The sequence below is a fragment of the Plectropomus leopardus genome, chromosome 18 (assembly GCF_008729295.1).
Source record: "Plectropomus leopardus isolate mb chromosome 18, YSFRI_Pleo_2.0, whole genome shotgun sequence".
In the NCBI taxonomy this organism is placed as follows: Eukaryota; Metazoa; Chordata; class Actinopteri; order Perciformes; family Serranidae; genus Plectropomus; species Plectropomus leopardus.
This window is the reverse complement of record NC_056480.1, coordinates 30,899,296-30,921,293: the sequence shown is the minus strand read 5'-3', so window position 1 is coordinate 30,921,293 and position 21,998 is coordinate 30,899,296. Positions and strand designations below refer to the sequence as shown.

At 44.2% G+C, this 21,998-nt stretch overlaps 1 protein-coding gene across 1 annotated transcript in view; it reads left to right on the top strand.

The window, feature by feature from the left end:
• Nucleotides 1-885: 885 nt before the first annotated feature.
• The window catches only part of tpm3 (tropomyosin 3), a 55,843-nt gene continuing 34,730 nt past the window's right edge, over nucleotides 886-21,998 (top strand). Inside the window, exons 1-2 of the mRNA XM_042506423.1 lie at nucleotides 886-1,084; nucleotides 3,492-3,617. Of these exons, the coding sequence (XP_042362357.1) occupies nucleotides 971-1,084; nucleotides 3,492-3,617 (240 nt within the window). The 5' untranslated portion in view covers nucleotides 886-970. The remainder of the gene's footprint in view (nucleotides 1,085-3,491; nucleotides 3,618-21,998) is intronic.

Genomic DNA, 21,998 nt, shown 5'->3' with positions numbered 1-21,998 from the left:
TGCTGTCCTTCAGCGTTTCATGCACACGCAACCGGCTCCATCCTGCCATGCTCTCAAGTTACTCTGCCCATGTGCGTTGCATGTGCCTGGTGCCACCCGTGGGTCCACCAGCCATCCAACTCGACTCGACTCAACTCGACGTGAAACTTCTTCAAGAAACGGGTTGCCTACGATATAGCAGTCAGCATTACTATCAACTGGATGATTGAGTATCTTCATTAAAATAGTGTTCTGCTCACTTAGCTGCAGCTGTTGTTTATTAGTGGCCATAGCAAAGAGTAGAATTATATATCGAAACCTGTTACAACATCCTTTTTTTTAAACAAGTGCATTTTGAAGAAGAAGAAGAATTAAGGGATTCTGAAACATTTGAGAGAAAATGCATCAGTTAAAGGGAATCACAAACTAAAAAATGAAAAGTACTTTTATTCCTATGACAAACAACTGACCTTTGGCCGGTGCGTAAATTTAACAGTAAAGTGTTAGACAGAAAAAGGTTCAAGCATTTCACTTTGTCATGTCTCTATTAGCATTATAGCCCAACCTTCTTGTATTTGATATTAGATTAACTATATTGATCTATGCAGGGAAATTAAAGTTTTCTTTCTATTCTTTATGCGGTTTTCGTAACTTTAGTACCCACATCACAAGGAATATGCCAAAGTTACAGTAGAACAAATAGTACAACTCTGAGGTATTTGTGTCTCCAAGCACAAATGCATACATGCAAACACATGTTCATAGAATGCAGGTTCACTTTTCATTTGAGTTGAGTCTGTGGAGGATAGTGAAGGGTGCAGTTGTGTAAGGGGCTTAGAAGTGGGAGTGTCTCCTCTGTCATATAAATGATCTCCCTCTATCTTTGTCAGAGTTTAGTGTCTCCACCAGGCTCTCAACTCATCCATCCTGCACCCATTTGTCTTCTCATCTCTTCTTATTGTGCACTGTAAAACACCATTAAACCTAAAAAATGGAGGCCATCAAAAAGAAGATGCTTATGCTGAAATTGGACAAGGAGAATGCATTAGACCAGGCTGAACAAGCTGAAGCAGACAAAAAAGCAGCCGAAGAAAGAAGCAAGCAGGTGGGTTATGAACACAGAATAGCATGTTTCTTCTAACAAAAGCTTAATAATATCCATTTATTTTTGTTCATTTGTCAATATGATCAGTCTTAAAAAAGAGTTCTGCACAGACCTAAAACTAAAACCTGAACCCAGCCTGTCTCTGCATGTTGTAAACCTGACCCAACTGTATCTTGAATTTGCTATTATGCTTTACCCTTAAAACAGAGAGAGAGGATTAATAATTACATTTGGAATTCATAAATTTCATTTGAAAAGCTACCATACCTGAACCACCCAGGCTCAAAGATTACCTCAATAAAATGGCCTTTAACCTGATAATTTTCTGGGTTTGGTTGGGTAGCAGTACAAAGGCTGGAAACCAACAGCATGTAATGCAAAATTATTTCATATTTTATACGCATACATATATTTTGTAAACGCATTATCTAATCATTACAAGAGCTGGGGAAGAGGATCAACTTTAAATTTAACTTTGGACAATCCCCTTAATAGCAAAATAAATAGAAAGTAGAAAGTGTAGGAGTATATGCATTTTCAAAAAGGTTTTCTTATGTACGAGTTAGATGGAAAAAAATCATCACTTACACCCACTCCAAGCTACTGGATTAGTGCTGTGGAGCTGGAGTTCCTTTAGCTCATATACCAGGGAAGATATGGAGATGGTGCTGCCACCTTAGGAAAGCCGGTGTAAAGGTCAGAGAGAAGATTGAGAGGCACAAGAAATTTAAGTATTTTCTTGTGATCAATTTTCAGGGGAAACATGAGGTCACTCACCAACAGGGTTGATGAAGCAACTGCAATATAGTCCAAGGCCATATTTGCACTGGATGCAGAAACGCTGTGATATGACAACTGTGGCATGTACGTTCATACCAGAAGTATTTCACTGCACCAGTCAGCAGTCAGTTCTGCTCCTCTGCTCTTTCCTAATCACATATGAGCTCTGTCTCCTCTCTGCTTGTGTGTATATGTGTCTGCTTGTCACTCTCACTGTCTATTTTTAAGAGGGACAACTGACTTTGTCACAACTGACAAATGTGTGGAATAAGTAAGCATGAGATTCATATTTTATTAGTCATACAAATCAAATGTTTCATATGATATGTAATATATCATTTACATAATTAACAATAGGTGAGCATTTTATTTTGCTACGTTTGCACCTGGCTTGTCACAAAAAAAAAAAAATAGATGCAGATTATGAGCGAGCCACAGAGCTTGGCACCACAGTGTGACCAGTATAAACCACCCAATTAGTTAACATGGAAAATGGAAAGTGCCCCATGGTAAACTGACATGCTTTATGATGCTTCAGTGCGAACCTGGCATAATAGTTTAATGCTGGTATGTGTATGGATGGACATAGAGGTAAGAAGAGAAGCAGAAGTCTTGCTGTCTTTGTTAACTCCAAGTTAAGTTACAAGACATTAACTTAGCTAAAGCTTTATCCAAAGTGAGTTAAAATAAATGCATTCAACCATGTAGCCACATGGTTGAATGCATTTATTTTATCTGTCTCAACCACAATATTAAAGAACTGCTGATCTGCATCAAGAACTCAAGTACAGAAACTTTTTTTTCTTTTACCAATATTATTTTATGGGCCAAGGTGCCATCTGTACAGATGGAAGATGTTCTGTGATGGAAGATGAGGAGAGGTTCTGCTGTTTTGATGTCAATGGGGAATTCATTTGTGGAGCCACCAACAAACACTCTTGATTTTGTTAAGTGATAAGTAGCAGGCCAATTGGCAGTGGCAAAGTATACAGGATGCGCAGGGCCCAATTCTGGACACCTTGCTGATGTTGGAATTAAGGAGGGCTGCATCCAACAATTTTTGGGAGTTTACAAAACAAGCAGTTCCACATACCCCAACAACACTTGGTCTGAGCTAGATTAAAATACACCTAATGTGTAGAATATTTTTTGCTATCTGAGTGCAAGCTTGATCAAAATTTCAATTCAAATTAAATGATAGGCTCACACCTGTCCAAGTCTGTCACTGAAACATGTTTACTTGCTGTAGTTATTCCTCCTGTTCATACATGGCATTAAGAGATCTTATTTATTGCCAGATTTCATTCTAAATGCATGCAAAAGTTAATTTGAAGTTAATGTTAGGCATCAGTTGGTGTTTTTCAAATCAGTAAGTGCTGTCATTTTAAAACTTAGAAGTTCACTCTTTGCACAGAACATGAATTTTCTTTTGGAAACATGTCAGTATGAGCAGGAGGACAGCAGCAAACTAGAAAAATGCTTTCATGCACATATTGGCATGTAAGTACTGATTGACTTGAAAAAAAATGCATTGAAGTTACTATAACCTATTGAATCTCTGCATACATTTTAATGATGGTACACCTGAAAACCTGTTAACTCTGTGTTTGATCTCCCACGCTATCAGCATGAAGATGAACTTCTGCAAATGCAAAAGAAGCTGAAGGGGACAGAGGATGAGCTTGATAAATACTCTGAAGCCCTAAAGGATGCTCAGGAGAAGCTTGAGGTGGCTGATAAGAAAGCTGCTGATGTGAGTAATATATCTCCAAAAATGTACTACACAACTGTTGTGATTAATTCACAGTTAAAGACATCATTTTATGTTTGCTTGTCCAATTTTTTTCTCACAACCTATACCTATATACAAGTATTAAAGTGGATTTGCCTCTTAAGCGGTACAGGATTCAATTCTACATTTTTACTGTTTTCTAAATATTACTTCTAAATTATGAGGTCAAAAAAATAGTAAACCTTTAAATATCACAGACTTAGTACCTTGTCATTACATTTAATGTCAGCCCTGAAGTGATTCTCTGCTAAAAGCTGTGATCCTACCAGTGTAAACCAGGCCTGGCTGATTTCCTGCTTCTCCCTTGCATTCCATTCTGATCATGCTCTGCATTGACTGCGCACAGCTGTCGAGTTTTTTTTTGGGGGGGGGGGATTCAGAGCCCTATTTTGGCAATGATGTCAGCCTCTCAACCTTGACTGCAGTCTTAACAATGGTCTAAGTCAATTTTAGGTATAGTACATTATCCATTTCTCCCAGATCAATTGGACTTATTTAGTCTCTCGCGTTAATAATAATGTTTTAGAATTTTGCTAAATAAATACGAAAGTACAGTCTGCTGTTTCACACTTTTTGTCAGACAACCACAAATAAAGCATTTGAATGTTGTCCAGAAGCTATGACAGCACATGGGCAATCAACTATGGTTCCTGTTAACTTCAAATCATGTATATCTCTCATTGCCCAAAAAAATACTTTTATCAAAGTATTTATTAATTGATTAATTAATTAATGTATTTATTTATTTTTTTCAGTTTCTAATGACTCAATCCTGAGTCACTGCTGAAAAATGTATTTCAAAGTCTATTTATAGAAAGTATGGAGGACTGAAACTGACAAAATCAACAATAAATAAATGAATGTGTAAATAAATAAATAAAAATGCCAGAAACAACATTTGACAATATTTAATGTTTAATTTCCCATGTATTTTTCAATTTCAATTTTTAATTTATCAATTTATTCATTTTCCCATTTTATTTCCCATTTTGTTCATCAAGTTATTCATTTTCACATGTATTTGCTTGTTTATGAATGTATTATTTTTCACTTTGCAAATAAATTCCCCTGTTTATTTAATTTACCATTTTTTTTCCATTTTACAAATTTATTTATTCATTTTTTGGATGCCTATCAACCAATAGGCAAAAAGTTGACATCCCCATGGCACATAGGCCGGCCCCCCTCATTTGCATAATGAGGTGGAAATGCATGTGGAAATGTAGGACAATAATGAAAGGGAGATAAATATGTTTGAGGAAATAAATGGAGGGAGAGGCAAATAGGGGAAATAATACATAAATAAATGCATAAGTAACTGTACAAATAAATAAATAAATTTAAAAATGAAAAATGGAAATGGAAAATGGAAAATAAAATGGAAAATTAAATAAATATTGTCATTTTTGGCATTTTCATTTATTCATTGACACATTTATTTATTGATCTTTTTTTCATTTTGTCAGTTTCAGTCCTTCATAAGAAAGTACAGCTGTAAGCAAAGGCTATTGTTTTGCCTACAAAGAATGCCTGGACCAAAATACCGGTGTAAGGGCATTGTTCCAGGATGAGCAAACTCCAAATTCTAGTTTATCAAGTAAAATCAGAATGTGGCCAGTCCAACTGGTGGAGAAGGCACCAGTAAGGTAACATTCACCTGTGTACCCCCAGAAACAAACTGTAATACAAGTATATTCACAGGTAAATGTGAAATGAGGATGAACAGAGACGTGGCTTCCAGTTCAAGTGTGTGTAATAATTTATTTATAAAAGGATAAAACTAATTTATTATCATAAATTAGTTAAAACTATACCAAGATATAAAAGTTAAAATAACAAGAAAATGTGACCTTAAATACCATGCTGTGGCCCAGGGCAGTACTGCAAAAAAAAAAAAAAAAAAAAAGAGAGGAAAAGATCACAAAACAAAGACTACCAAATAGTATTTGTATTTAAGACATGGCAGCCAAAGCTAGATTGCCAACCAACACACATGCTGGCACAGATAGTTAGGATTAGGCAACAAGGGCACCGGTGGTTAGAATTATGGGAAAGAGACACATGGTAAAGTGTAGAAAAAAAAATCACAGACAGGAAGCAAACACCGGACTCCCACATGAAAGTTTGGGGTTTGCTGGTCCATCCACTATCCCTCCACTGCAACCTTTAGGAGCCCTTGCACTTCTACCAGAAGCATTTCAACCTGAGACAGCTCACTTTGCGCTGTCAAAGCTTGGCTATTTTACAAGGCAAGGTGCCCTGTGTAGTGGATAATGAGGACAACTCTCAATAAGAAGATATTCAAATGCCTAAACAAAAGGGAAACTTCTTTTGGAGATTCCTTAGATGACCCTCGGAGTCAGCTAATGGACCTAATTGCCCTGTTGAATTTATGACTCTGGTAAGCAGAACTAAATTATGACAGATTATATTGCCCGACTGACAGTTTGAGTTAATTTACGACTCATTTGGGGTGAGGAGCTGTCACCTGAGCTCCTGCAAAGACTCAAGGAGATATCAGGAGATCCCTACATCATAGATACTGACAATTTATGCTTTTGTTGCACAACCAACATGTGACACGCATCCACACATGTCCAGACCTTAAGAGAGGACCACATTAACTGATTTTCATATTCAAAGTAAAAAGTACTTTGAAATTTTGTGTGGAGAGCTCACACCTACAGAACTGGAACTTTGCTTACATGCCGATTTTGGGGCCAAATTCACAAACACAAGCTGTGCCTATGTGTGTGTGTGTGTGTGTGTGTGTGTGTGTGTGTGACCTTTTGTAACCCTCTGCCAGCAGCATGCTACACACTGAAAGGAAAGACTGTTAATACAGACTAGCATTTCAGTATGCATTTCCTCTGTCTGTAGCATAATCCTTTCTTTACACTGTTGTGTGCAGATTCAGTTGTTAATACTGTTTTACTTAGTTAATGATCTGCCAAATAATTATTTGGTTTTCTCACAAGGGTTATGATATTGATCAGCAGAGGACAGCGTCATGATTTCAAATATTGAAGATTTGAAGGCCTGAAGGCCTGTAGTGAACTTTATCAACACAGGAAGAAAATAGATCTAGACAGTTAAAACAGTAGGAGTGAGAAAAGGGAGGAGTGCATTTTTCCTGCTTCGATGGTCAAGCACCACAGCCCTTTGTTACAGGAGTTATAACCCTAGTGAAGTCGAAAGACTTTGGCTTTGTTTTTGTGCTTTTGGACTTTTGCCCCCCCCCCCCGCCCCTCAAAGGAGGGGGGTTGTCTGCTTGTGCTGCAGCCCTGAGATGCTGTGAGCAGCTGTTAATCTACCTTGAAAGAGAGAACTTTGGAAACAGCCCGTGAGGCATGTTTCAATATGCGCAAAAACTCATGAAACTGCAACCTTGTCAAAACTGATGAACCTGACGATTTTATAGGTCTCAGGCTTGAACCTGTAAAAATGGCTCATGAGCGCCCCCTAGACACTTCTACGGAGGAGCCCCAAAGGCCGTTTCACTTACAACTACAAAAATGGGCAGGCACATGCAACACTCCAAGACGAAAGAAAAAGTCTCTTGGAGCCATACTGTAAACCCAAAAGGAAGTTGGCCATTTTGAATTGAAAGAGCAATTTTGGTGCATTTTTGGCCTTTCAGAGGGGTCATAACTTTTTGATCTAGTCCTACAGATTTCATCCGATTCACTTCAAAATTTAAACATCCTCTCAGAAGGCCTGGGACATCAAATGTTATTAGATTTGTGAGTTTTTGTTACACCGTGTGGGTGTTAATGGGCCAAACATTTCCATGTCTCACCATGAACCAGGAGTAAATAGGAAGTAGTTTATAACTCTGAGGGACATGGTCCAATCTTCACCAAATCTCACATGTTGGATGACAGTCCCACCCCGAACACATCACATGATAAGCATTACCATTTCTTATAAAGCCTCCTACTGGCCACAGGAAATGACATGAAAATTACATGTGTTCTTCTTTGATGTATCTTTCCTACAGATTTCACCCAGTTGACTTCAAATGTGGTTTCTAAGACCTTAAGACCTGTAACACAACTAATTTAAGAAACTGAGTTTTCATCACACCATGTGAGTGTGGCTTGGTTTCCAACTTTGACGTTTTGCCATGACAGAGGAAGTTGTTGTAACTCAACAACAACATCTGATCTGCCCAAAACTTCTCATGCTTGATGAGAGACCCGGCCTGAACACATCTGCATGGCTCAACTGAGTTATCATCATAGCGCCACCTACTGGAGACAGGGAGTTATATGTTTTATATTTTGATGTGCACCTCCTTACAGGTTGACCAATAATTAGCTCAAACTTGAGCCTTGACGATGCCTGCTTGCGATTTCAGAGCTTTTCATTGCCATGGCAACAAGGTCTTTGCCGCCTAACAGGAAGTTGTTGTAACTTCACTTTGCATCAACCGATTGGTCCCAAATTTTATCACACCATGTGACCCTTATGAGGCATTTATTTGCATGTTCTGCTCTGCTATGAATGGTCCAATCTGCCCCAAACTTTACTTGTTTGATAGAAATCCTGTCCTGAACACATTTACATGACAATTTTAAGCAAGAGCGCCACCTATTGGCACAGGAAAGGCAAAGTTTTACACTAAGACATCCAGCTCCTTGCATGGTGACTTAATTGATCTCAGAATGGTTTCAAAAAATCCTTAAGACGTTGATGATGCTTGAAAAAGAATATTGTGAGTTTTCGTTGAAAGGCATTGCTGTAGTCTGAAACAAGCGTCCGTTTTTAAAAACAAAGATTATTAAACACATTTTTTCCATAACTTTCAGAACCAAAAAAAGCTTTTTACTCATAATTACAATCCGGATGTTAACTTGAATGCTATTTACATTTCGTACAAGCTGTAATAACATTAACTCTAATATGAAATGAACGCAGCATTAGAGCCATTTTTAGAAAAAAAAAAAAAAAATGTTCCTCTATAAACTCTGAGAGAAATGTCAAAAGTATGAGTTAAATTTTGACAGAAATGTGACTCTGTTGTTCAGAATTCAAAAAGTGATCTTAGGAGTGTAGATTTTTTTTACTTATTTGAGTTTGGAAATGCATGAAAACAAAGAACTTGTTTTTTTCTTGTAAAAAAACATTATAGAGTATGCAAGAACCTGACAGATAAAATGCTTATGATACAATTCAAGTGTGCAGTTATTTTGCTGCGCCTTTTTAGAAAGACGTACTTGTAAAACAACATACAACCCCCTCATGATCACTAAAATATGTTGGCAGCACTAATGATTCAACATCATAAGTTGTGGTTTTGACATACACATGATCAATTATTGTGCTTTTTTCTGTAGTGGGTTGTTTTACAACTTGGACATATCCCTTATTTGTTACATATTTGCAGATTGTTGATGATTTATAGATGTCATCATTGAAATCTCCCATTACAGCAATAGTGTTACTTTGTGGATGTAGCCAATCAAGTAACTTGCCAAGATTTTCTTGAAACAAAGACATGGGATATGATGGAGGTCTGTAAATCAATGCTATGATTATATTAGTAGTCACAGACTGATACACTAAACATTCTACATTGATGTCTGGTAGTGTAAGAATATTGTACATTTGAGTGTCAGCACTATAAATGCCATCACCACCATGTTGTTGGGCTTGCAAAGCAAGCACAGTCACATTTCCAAATGGTGAGAAGTCACCAGTTTGTTTAATCTGTCTTAATCTACCATGAATATAACATAACAGATTGTTGTCAACCATGGATATTTTATCGAAGATCAAAATCTGCAAATCACTGTATTTAGGATGCAAAGAATTAAGCTTGTGGTCACCCAAAGGTGTGTAAGGCAAGCCAACATCTTTGCCAATACTAAATGTGTTGTGAATTGTTGACACACGCAAGTTGTACGCTGCAATCCCTGTAGGAGCATTTAAGAAAACACAGCCTCATATTGAATTGCTTTTATCAAATGAGTCTTGCCTGTTCCTGTACCACCAGTGATAAAAACATGTAATGGATCTGGGGTTTTCCCTGTGACCTTGTCTAAGCACCATTGTCGAATCTGATAAAAGACAGACAACTGTGTCTCACTCAGAGATCTAATTAAAGCCAAACCATTACTTCTACACATTATGTTATTTTTCTTGTCCAGATGTGGAACCTGTGTGCTACTTACTGCTAACACTGGAATATTTTCCATATGGTCTTCCTCTGTCTTTTCCTTGTCTTTCTTTTCCTGCTCACATTGTAAATGCTCCAAATCTTGCTCATGGCACAGCTCGCACCAGGCATCGTCTGTTTCACCATTAGTATCTATCATATTCTGAATATTATCCAATTCTTCTGCTTTCTGCTTTCTCAAACTTCCTTCTATTTAAGTCAACAATTGACTTCACCGAATGTCTTGAACCATCACTCAACCTTACATGACCATTCCTATGAAACTGTTCAAAAGTTTCACAGTTTGCAGGCTTAAGCTGCACATCTACACGGTATGGAAGGAACAACTGCGTGGTACTTTGATAAAATGATTTTGGATTTTTTGTCTCAGAAGAACGCACGTAACGAACAACTGTAGGTTGTGTTTGTATTCTTTTAGTGACAAAGCCATAGTTATTGTTTAATGTAATCCTAGCCTTGAATTTTTCATTCTTTCTCAAAACTTGATATTCTGCTGCAAAAGTTGCCATACACATGTCATTGAATGCACTGTCATTAGGCCTGTTCTTTTACTTGTCAACCAAACTGGTCATCCACATGTCTTCTGTAATAAGATCATGTGATGTTGCCTTTTGCCTCAACACATTTAAAGGTAGACTCATTTTAACTACATTGTTCCCTGTTAGTACAAACACAACTTTCCTGGAACACTCCTTCAGATGCATATTTGTTAACCTGTGCACAGACATCCCTATTATATAAATAAACACTGCCTAGATTTTTCAGTGCCTCTTTTGCACTAACATTACCATCTTTTGCTGTTTCTCTTTGGGCAATTCCCAACAACAATCCAATCTCCCTTTCAGCCGTTGAAATATAAGAAATAATGTAAACTACACATGCATATGCATCATCCACACACTGAATATCCAACATTTTAACAGTTACTTGCTATACTGATTTACCCAAACCTCATGAATCTGCCCTTTCAACACAACATGTGTATTTCTAGCTAAACATTTATATACAGCCTCAAATGTTCCTTGATTTATACCTAAGCTATCAAACAAATGTTCAACAAAGTCATAGGTACAGTTGTCATCTGAAAGAGCCACCTTGATTGCCATCATAATCTCAGCTGACTGCATTGAATCTTTGTGACTCACATGTGCACATTTACATCCTGATACACTGTCTGTCTTATCGATGTTACACTTTTTTTTCAAGTCTTCATCACTTTTGCCATGACATATAAATGTCCTAGTGGATGCTGGCTTGGGAAAAAACAACAACAAACAAACAAACAGTTTTTTTCTTTTAACAAGTTTTTGAATGCCGCTTTTAATGCTGCTGTACAGATGTGACAATGTCCAATAATGTGTCATCATCTGATGGCAACTCACATGTGATATATGTGTCAATAAATTGAACCACCTCTGCATCCATATTCTTATCGATTACTGTGGCATTTTCTGTCCAAAACAAACAATGAACATGAGGTGAACCGTGCTGCTGAAATTCCACTCAATAAAAGTAATCTTTATCTTACCAATTGGATGCAATGGGGACATCAGTACTTCCCTCAAAAAACAATACCAACGAAAATTGAACATTCTTGCAGCGGTGACAGGATTGTGACGCAACAGGTCACACCTCTCTGCCCATTCCAAATCTTTAACTGTCTGTGTTCTAGCTTCCTGTTTTAAAATACTCGAGAGAAGATTTTGCCAACACATGTCAGCAGAATGGCCCCCCCGATCTGAACCCGAGTGGTGTTTTGCTATTGGACTTCTGTGCTCACCACAGATTGTCCATAACGAACACCATGTTCGAGCATGAGGGTGTCCATATGCGCACTTGGCATCAGGACACCCTAGGCCGCAGTTCAATGATCGACTTTGTAGTCGTATTGTTGGACTTGCGGCCGTATGTCTTGGCCACTTGGGTGAAGAGAGGGGCAGAGCTGTCAACTGACCACCACCTGGTGGTGAGTTGGCTCCAATGGTGGGGGAGGATGCTGTCAGACCTGGCAGACCCAAACGCATTGTGAGGGTCTGCTGGGAACGTCAGGCAGAGTCTCCCGTCAGAAAGTGCTTTAACTCCCACCTCCGGGAGAGCTTCGACCATGTCCCGGGGGAGACGGGGGACATTGAGCCCGAGTGGGCCATGTTCCGTGCCTCCATTGCTGAGGCGGCCGACCGGTGCTGTGGCCGTAAGGTGGTCGGTGCCTGTCGGGGCGGCAACACCTGAACCCGCTGGTGGACACCGGCGGTAAGGGGTGCCGTCAAGCTGAAGAAGGAGTCCTATCGGGCCTTCTTGGCCTGTGGCAGCAGACAGGTACAGACAGGCCAAGCAGAGTGCGGCGGCGGCAGTCGCCGAAGCGAATACCTGGGCGTGGGAGGAGTTTGGCGAGGCCATGGAAAACGACTTCCGGACGGCTTCGAAGAGGTTCTGGACCACCATCCGGCGTCTCAGGAGGGGGAAGCGGTGCTCCGTCAACACTGTGTATGGTGGGGATGGGGCGCTGCTGACCTCAACTCGGGACGTTGTGGATCGGTGGAAGGAATACTTCGAAGACCTCCTCAATCCCACCGACACACCTTCCGGTGAGGAAGCAGGGCCTGGGGACTCGGGGGTGGGCTCCCCTATCTCTGGGGCTGAGGTTACCGAGGTGGTCAAAAAGCTCCTTGGTGGGAGGGCCCCGGGAGTGGATGAGGTCCGCCCCGGAGTTCCTCAAGGCCCTGGATGTTGTGGGGCTGTCGTGGCTGACGCAACTCTGCAACATTGCGTGGACATCGGGGGCAGTGCCCTTGGATTGGCAGACTGGGGTGGTGGTCCCTCTTTTTAAGAAGGGGGACCGGAGGTTGTGTTCCAACTACAGGGGGATCACACTCCTCAGCCTCCCTGGTAAGGTCTATTCGGGGGTACTAGAGAGGTGGGTCCACCGGATCGTCAAACCCCGGATTCAGGAGGAGCAATGTGGTTTTCGCCCCGGTCGTGGAACTGTGGACCAGCTCTGGACCCTTGGCAGGGTCCTTGAGGGTGCGTGGGAGTTTGCCCAACCAGTCCACATGTGCTTTGTGGACTTGGAGAAGGCAGAGTCCTGTGGGGGGTTCTCCGGGAATATGGGGTTTCGGACTCCCTGATACGGGCTGTCCGTTCCCTGTATGACCAGTGCCAGAGCTTGGTCCGCATTGCCGGCAGTAAGTCGAACTTGTTTCCGGTGAGGGTTGGACTCCGCCAGGGCTACCCTTTGTCACCGATTCTGTTCATAACTTTTATGAACAGAATTTCTAGGCGCAGACAGGGTGTTGAGGGGGTCCGGTTTGGTGACCTCAGAATTGGGTCTCTGCTCTTTGCAGATGACATGGTCCTGTTGGCTTCATCAGGCCGTGACCTTCAGCTCTCACTGGATCGGTTCGCAGCCGAGTGTGAAGCAGCCGGGATGAGAATCAGCACCTCCAAATTCGAGACCATGGTTCTCAGCCGGAAAAGGGTGGCGTGCCCCCTCCGGATTGGGGACGAAGTCCTACCCCAAGTGCCTCGGGGTCTTGTTCACGAGTGAGGGAAGGATGGAGCGGGAGATCGACAGGCGGATCGGTGCAGCGTCTGCAGTAATGTGGACTCTGCATCGATCCGTCATGGTGAAGAGGGAGCTGAGCCAAAAGGCAAAGCTCTCGATTTACCGGTCGATCTTCGTTCCTACCCTCACCTATGGTCACGAGCTTTGGGTAGTGACTGAAAGAACAAGATTGCGGGTACAAGCGGCCGAAATGAGTTTCCTCCGTAGGGTGGCTGGGCTCTCTCTTAGAGATAGGGTGAGAAGCTCGGTCATCCGGGAGGAGCTCGGAGTAGAGCTGCTGCTCCTCCATGTTGAAAAGAGCCAGATGAGGTGGCTCGGGCATCTAATTAGGATGCCTCTAGGACGCCTCCCTGGTGAGGTGTTCAGGGCACGTCCCACCAGTAGGAGGCCCCGGGGAAGACCCAGGACACGCTGGAGAGACTACGTCTCACAGCTGGCCTGGGAACGCCTCAGGGTCCCCCAGGAAGAGCTGGACGAAGTGGCCGGGGAGAGGAAAGTCTGGGCTTCCCTGCTTAAGCTGCTGCCCCCGCGACCCGACCCCGGATAAGCGGAAGAAAATGAATGGATGGATGGATGTCAGCAGAAATAAAAGAACAGAACCAGGTGGGAACACCAAGCTGATGAACACAAAACATGCTGAGCTCCCTGCCAAAAAGACGGGTTACCTTGAAAAGGTTTAATAAAACGATAACCATCATCAAATTATAACAAATGTTTTAATGAGTCTTCATTCTTCAACAGATCACCACTTAGCTTTTGCGATATACAATCCACTTTTCATTTTCGTAATGTAATGGACACATTTGACACAACTTGTTGAAGCTCTGACATGTACTGAGCAGAAAAAATCAATTCTACGTTTTGTGCAAAGCGCCCATCAGCATGTAGAATCCGGTTGTTGAAATAACGCGACAAAGTCAGTCGATACGGTCTGTTATTGTGGTATGTAAAACAACACTGGAAAACAATTGGCTTCATTTGCAAATCAAAATATTGATTTAGCGATTCCTGACCAATGTCAACAGGCATGAGACACGCATCCTGGAACATGAAATGTTGCTGTCTATCATGCAAAAGGTCATCTTCACCTACATCTGTAGATGCTTCTCCACATTCTTGATTAGTGTGACTTTCCTTCTCTAAAATGTCATTATCTTCCTCCCTGCAGAACTCATTCAGCCATGCTTCATTAAAGTTTACATTTTTATAAAGCACATTTGTCTGTTTTAAATATTGCAAAGCTTGCCTCACATGCATTGTGTCAAAAAACTATTCATAATGCCCTTTATAAGTAAGCTTATGCTTCAATTTTACACACATAAAGATCCTTTCATATTAGAGTGGGGCAACAAATTGTAGGTCTGCATTATATTCGCTGGAGCAAGTCAGTTAGTCAAGTCAGTTTTATTTATATAGCCCATTATCACAAAACATGGTTTGCCTCAGAGGGCTTTACAGTGTATGACATCCCTCTGCCCTTAGGCCCTCACATCACCCAAGGAAAAACTCCCCAAAAAGAACCCCTGTAACGGGGAAAAAAAAAAGAGGAAGAAACCTCAGGAAGAGCGGTAGAGGATAGTGAGGGATCCCTCTTCCAGGACGGACAGACGAGCAATAGATGTTGTAAATAGCAAATGAAATACAATCATGGCAAAAAAGGAAAGAGAGAGAGAGAGGGGGAGAGAGGGTGGGGGAGAGAAAGCACATGTCACTGGTCCATGTACTCTGTTTTGACCACCTTAGGTAATACTAACATTTTCATAAAAGGTATAAGTAAAGCAATCAAGTGTTGCTCTAAACTATTCAAACATGCCAGTTCTTTTGGAAAAGGGAAAAGTGCCATATTGTGTATTGTGCATTCAGGTGGAGCTTCACCTTTATGAATTTTATGATGAGAAGTATAACAAATCCACTGCTGATTTCTTGGTGTATTCAACCACTGACATGGCATTATACAGGCCATACTACATTTGTGCACATAATCATCAGTTATACATTTATCTGCAATTGAAGCAACTGTGCTACTCTTGGCATAATAATAGTCTTTCTTCCAATGTAAAACCTGATGTCTAAATAACAATCAATGACAGACACAACACAGAAAATCTGGCCTACTGACTGTCTGTTCTTTAATTCTTTGCTGTCTAAGTTTGTTACTCCCTTTAACATTAATTTTATGCTCAGAATTGTCGTGATATTTCCTTTTACTTATGGCCCTTTCTTTCTGCCTGTGCAATGCATTGTTACAATATTTCATTTCACTCCTTTCTTTAATGTTTTGTCTATGCAACAAGTTTGTCTTGTATTTCTTGATACTCATTTCTTTAACTTATTGGGATGCAAAATGTCTTGACGATATTTCTCTTTACTAATATCTCTAATTTTCTGCTTTTGCAACTAATCTAAATGATATTTACCTTTACTAATTTCTTTGGCTTGCTCCCTATGTAACTCATCTAACCGATATTCCCCTTCACTCATGTCTGTAACTTTCTTTCTCCCTATGCAACTCATCTAACCGATATTTCCCCTTTACTCATTTCTTTAACTTTCACCGTATGTAACACACCATGCTGATATTTACTTACACACATATTTTTAACATTCTGCCTAAAGTAGAGATTGTTTTTGTGTTTCATTTTCTTGTGAAATATCTGTTTCTTTCTCAAGTAGTTGGAAAACGGGTAATTAATTTTTGAAGTGAAGCTATATAGCAGAGTTTCAGGAGCAGGACCACACCTCTACCGCACCTCAACCGCACCTCTTCCGGCTTAAATATCCTCCTAACCCGATCTCCCTCTTTCGTTCTCGTTATTCTGCACGAGCGCGTACCAACACACCACGTAGCGTTTCGCTCTCGGTCGACTGCGGTTCGCTCACTCACCTCTATTATGGATTCTGTCTCTCTGTCCCTGTCGGATGATGACCTGTTCGGTCGAAGCCGTGATGATGGCCCTCACCGACTCCATCTGGCTGTGCAGGCGTCCTCAGGGTCCGACGCCGACAACTTCTCTGTCGCGTCCGTGCCGGAGACGCCGACCTTGGCAGTGCAACCGGCCACCGGCCCCTCTGTCCCGTTCTTGGTCCGTGTTCCGGCCGGCTCCTCTCTGCTCACCATCCAGATGTACGGCTCAGCCAATGGTTCCTCTGCATCTCCTGGTCCACCACCCTCAGTGGAAAGAAGAGGACGCGGTCCCCCCCGTGCAGCCCTGCGCCGCCGCGGTTCTGCTACTCCATCGCCGCAGAGGATGGTGGCGGCCTCCCGCCGTTGTCTCGACTCTGCCGGCTCGGCGGCTCGCCATCGAGCGATGTGCGCTGGAGCGCGGCATCATTATGCTCCAGCGAGGTCTCCCGATTGCCGGCCGCCTTTGAAGACCGGGGAATACCATTTTGCAGAACTGACAACAAAGCTTTTTGACATCCTGACATCTGAGTGCCGCTCTGTCAACATCGGCGCTCAGCCAGCCTTGGTTGAGACTCCCGCCTACGCCTCTCAACCCGTCTGGCCCGGGGTCGTTGGCACCGGGCTGCCGCCGAATTTTCCCTCTCATCCTGTGCACCATGTCATTCTGTCCCACGGTTCTGGTCTCCTTTGCGATCGTTTTCTGTCGCGGCGGCCTTTGCCTACTTTCATCCTAGCCACGGCCGATCCTCCCGTCCTCCCTCCTGGCGCTTTCGTCTCTTGTCCATCTCCGGTTCCCTCCAATCTTCGTACCCAGATTCTTGACTGCACCATGTCTCTGGCGGTCATTTCTCCTAGGTCCCGTTGGCCACGGTGGTCAGGTTTGCCCGGGGTGCCAGCGATGTTGGCGGCGCCCTCCCACTCCCACTCCCACTCCCACCAGCTTGCCTCACCCTGCAACCTCAGCACCAGGATGCCTGCGCCCTCGACCGTTCTCCCACCTCCATTTGAGTGGCCCGCTCGTGTTGGCTCATCTGGCACTAAGATGCTGGCCCCACTTACTGCCCAACCGTTGCATCTGCAGCAGCTCACTCTCCTTGGGGCGTCTGGCACAAGGCCGCCAGTGCCCTCCACTGCTCAACCCCGCCGCCTGCGGCGGTTAGATTTTGGTGGGGCGTCTGGCAGTGGGATGCCGATCCCCCTGGCCATCCACTTAGCACCCGCACCACTTCAACCCTTTCCCCCGGGGCATCTGGCACCGGGGTGCCATTGCCCCCAGTTGTACACCTGCAGCAACCTTGACGTTTTGCTCTCGTTAGGGCTTCTGGCTCTGAGATGCCGGTGCCCCCGGCTGTACGACCTCGGCTACCACACCGGTTCTCTCTTCTTGAGGCATCTGGCACCGGGCTGCCAGTGCCCTCTACTGCTTAACATCGACGCCTGCAGCGGATCGCTTTTGCTGGGGAGTCTGGCATTGGGATGCCATTGCCCCCGGCTGTGCACGCTCGGCAACCAAACCACTTTGCTCTCGCTGGGGCATCTGGCACTGGGGTGCCGCTGCCCCCAGTCGTATGCCCACAGTGATTTCGACAGTTCGCTCTTGCTGGGGCTCCAGGCTTCTCAAGTCCTGTGCAGACCAGCTGTGCGGGATAGTGGTGCATGTCTTCAAAATTAGCCTGAAACTTGGGAGAGTGCCTGAGCTGTGGAAAACTTCCTGTGTGGTACCAGTTCAGAAGAAAAGGTCACCACACCTGGAGGACTTCAACAGCTTCAGGCCCGTGGCTCTGACATCGCACCTGATGAAGACCCTGGAGAGGCTGATGCTTGTCCATCTGCGCCCCCTGGTGAGCTCATCTATGGACCCACTTCAGTTTACGTACCAGCCGGGCATTGGAGTGGATGATGCTGTCATCTTCCTCCAACACAGAGCTCTCTCACCTGGAAAAGCCTGTGTTTCCGACATGGTCATCTGCAGCACGGGGGCCCCGCAGGGAACCGTCTTGGCTCCTTTCCTCTTCACCCTCTACACTGCAGACTTCATGTACAACTCCACCAACTGCCACCTGCAAAAGTTCTCTGATGACTCTGCAATTGTCGGTCTCATCATAGATAAGGACGACAGTGAGTACAGAGAACTGACTCAGGACTTTGTGGACTGGTGCCAGCGGAACCGCCTCCACATCAATGCGGGGAAAACCAAAGAGTTGGTGGTGGATTTCCGCAGGTGCAGACGCTCCCCCCTGACACCGGTGAACATCCAGGGAATGGACATTGAGATAGTGGACTCTTACAAGTACCTGGGTGTTCACCTGAACAATAAACTGGACTGGTCAATCAACACAACGTCACTTTACAAAAAGGGTCAGAGCAGACTATACCTGCTGAGGAGACTCAGGTCCTTTGGAGCGCAGGGAGCACTCCTGAGGACCTTCTTTGACTCTGTAGTGGCATCAGCCATTTACTATGGAGTGGTCTGCTGGAGCAGCAGCATCACGACTGCTGAGAGCAAGAGACTTGACAAACTTATCAAGAAGGCCAGCTCTGTCCTGGGGTGCCCCTTAGACTCAGTGCAGGTGGTGGGAGAAAGGAGGATGATGGCTAAGCTGTCATCCATGCTGGAGAACGACTCCCACCCCATGCATGACACCCTGACTGCACTGGAAAGCTCATTCAGTGACAGACTGCTTCACCCCAAGTGTGTGAAGGAGCGTTACCGCAGGTCCTTCCTCCCTGCTGCAGTCAGACTGTACAACCAGCACTGCTCCCAGTAGACCACACACAACAATAACTGACTCCACTTGTACAGCTTAATACCACAAGTGCAATTTCACTTTCGCCCATGCAACTGTGAACATTCTTTATTTAACTGTTGAGTTTCTCGGCGTTGTAAATACTGTATATATTGTTTGTTTATGTCGTCCTCTGTGCTTATTTCCTTCATCTTCATCCTGCACGTTTTTGTACTTATTTATTAATATAGTTTATTTTGCACAGTTATCTTGCTATTTTGCTATCCCTTTGCTGCTGCAATGTTGGAAATTTCCCCACTGTGGGACTAATAAAGGATTATCTTATCTTATCTCTTACCCTCGAAGCCTGCATTTGCATTTTTCCCCAGGGGAGGGCTTTCCTTTCTCACCTGTTGCCTGTCGCTTCTTCCGTCCCGTCGCTCATGACCTCCGTCTCTCTCGTTGCGCTGAGCCGCACCGAGCTGTGGTTCTGGCTCTATCTGCTTGGCGATTGAACGAATCTCCTTCTTTTATGACGATCACCTGTCTCATCCTTAGGACATCAACCTTTTCGATGACGCGGCTCTGTCTGCCGGGGTTTTTTACAATGGAAGATGGTTCGTAGGCAAATGGTCCCAAGAGTTGGAAGGAGACTGCCAGGTCACTTTATCTGCTCTCTCTGTCCTCATCTACTCAGACAATCTCGCAGTAGTTTGACATCATAAATAGATGGCAGCGTGTGTAGACGCAGCGACCTCACGCTCTCCCGACAATGCAGTGTTTTGTTCGTCAAGTAAATGTTTGTCTGCAAGTTTTTCTCGTCAGTCTATGTCGGAATACATGTACAGTCAACAGGCTCTCTTACACATTTGGAGAAGCAAGATCTGCAAAGTTTTGAACATTGAAACAGAGACGCTAAAGGAACTAGGACTGTTGCGCCGGCCTGCTACCTCACCGGACTCACCTGCTACCCCTCCCCCAGAAAGGAGGCGTCGGAAGCGGTGCGCAAGGACGAGGAAGAGGGGCAAACGCGGAGGTATCCGAGCTAGGCTAGAGGCTAATCCAACTCGTCCAGCCATACCAACCATCCTCCTGGCTAACGTACGATCACTGGACAACAAAATGGATCACATACGACTACTGAGATCAGCGGATCGGAAAGTGAGTGACTGTTGTGTGCTTGTTTTCACTGAAACATGGCTAAATGACAACATTCCCGACTCTGCTGTACAACTGGAGCAGCTAGCATGCTACAGAATGGACAGGGCTCTCGCAGGCGGAGGGAAGACTCGTGGCGGCGGGGTCTGTGTTTACATCCGTGAGGCGTGGTGCCGGGATGCCACTGTAGTAAGCAAACACTGCTCACCACTGGCGGAGTTTATGATCATAAAGTGTCGCCCCATCTACTTGCCCAGGGAGATGAGCGCGATATTGATTTTCACGATTTATCTACCCCCCACAAACAACAACAGCGATAGAAACGCGGCGCTTAATGAACTGTATCTGGCAATCAGTGAGCAACAGATAGCACATCCAGACGGTTTCACCATCCTCACTGGAGATTTTAACCATGCTGATCTCAAGACCGTTCCAAAGTTTCATCAGCATGTTCACTTCCCAACAAGGGGAAACAACATCTTGGACTTAGTCTACACTTCACACAAAGGAGCATACAAAGCCACCCCCTCCCCCACATCGGCCTCTCTGTCTGTATGCCGGCATTAGCATGATAGTGAGGTGATCAGAGAGTGAAAGTCACCAAACCTGCTCTGAAAGAGGTAAGAGTGTGGCCAGAGGGGGCCACTTCTGCTCTTCAAGACTGCTTTGAGACAACAAACTGGGAAATGTTTAAGCAAGCAGCCACCTACATCACTGACATTGAAGAGTACACAGACACTGTGACCTCCTACATCACCAAATGCGTTGATGATGTGACCCACATGAAGAGCATCACCACTCGGGCTAATCAGAAGCCGTGGCTGACAGGGGACGTTCACAGGCTGCTGAGGGGCAGAGACAACACCTTCAGAGCTGGAGATGATTCTGGCCTGAGAACTGCAAGAGCCAACCTGTCCCGAGGCATAAGGAAAGCATAACAAGACTACACACACGCTGCGTGCTCAGTCCTCTGCTCTTCACCCTGCTGACACACGACTGCACACCAACCCACAGCTCCAACCACCTTGTGAAGTTTGCGGACGACACAACACTGGTGGGGCTCGTCACCAAGGGCGACGAGACTCACTACAGGAAAGAGGTTGAGCTCCTGACCATGTGGTGCAAGAACAACAACCTCCTGCTAAACGTCAGCAAGACTAAGGAGATTGTTGTCAACTTCCAGAGAGGCCACATCCAACACCCGCCACTGACCATCGATGGAGCTGCAGTGGAGAGGGTGAGCAGCACCAAATTCCTGGGGGTGTGGTGCAGATCAGTGAGGATCTCTCCTGGACTACCAACACCGCATCACTGGCCAAGAAAGCCCAGCAGCGCCTCTATTTCCTGCGCAAACTCAAGCGGGCAAGTGCTCCACCACCCATCTTGACTACATTCTACAGAGGAACCATTGAGAGCATCATTTCCAGCTGCATCACAGAGTGGGGTGGGAGCTGCACCGACTACAACAGGAAAGCACTGCAGCACATTGTGAATACAGCTGGGAAGATCATTGGGGCACCACTCCCCTCTCTGCAAGACATCTATACCACCCGCCTCACCCGGAAGGCCACCACAATTGTGAGCGACGCAAGCCACCCCGCACACAATCTGTTCAGCCTCCTGCCCTCTGGAAGGAGGTACAGGAGCCTCCGCTCCCGCACTACCAGACTCACCAACAGTTTCATCCACCAGGCTGTGAGACTGCTGAACTCTCTCCCCTCCCCACCCTCAGCCACCAGGCTGTAAGACTGCTGAACTCTCTTCCCTCTCTCCCCTCCTGAGGAGAGTTAAGTTATTAATTCTACCTCTC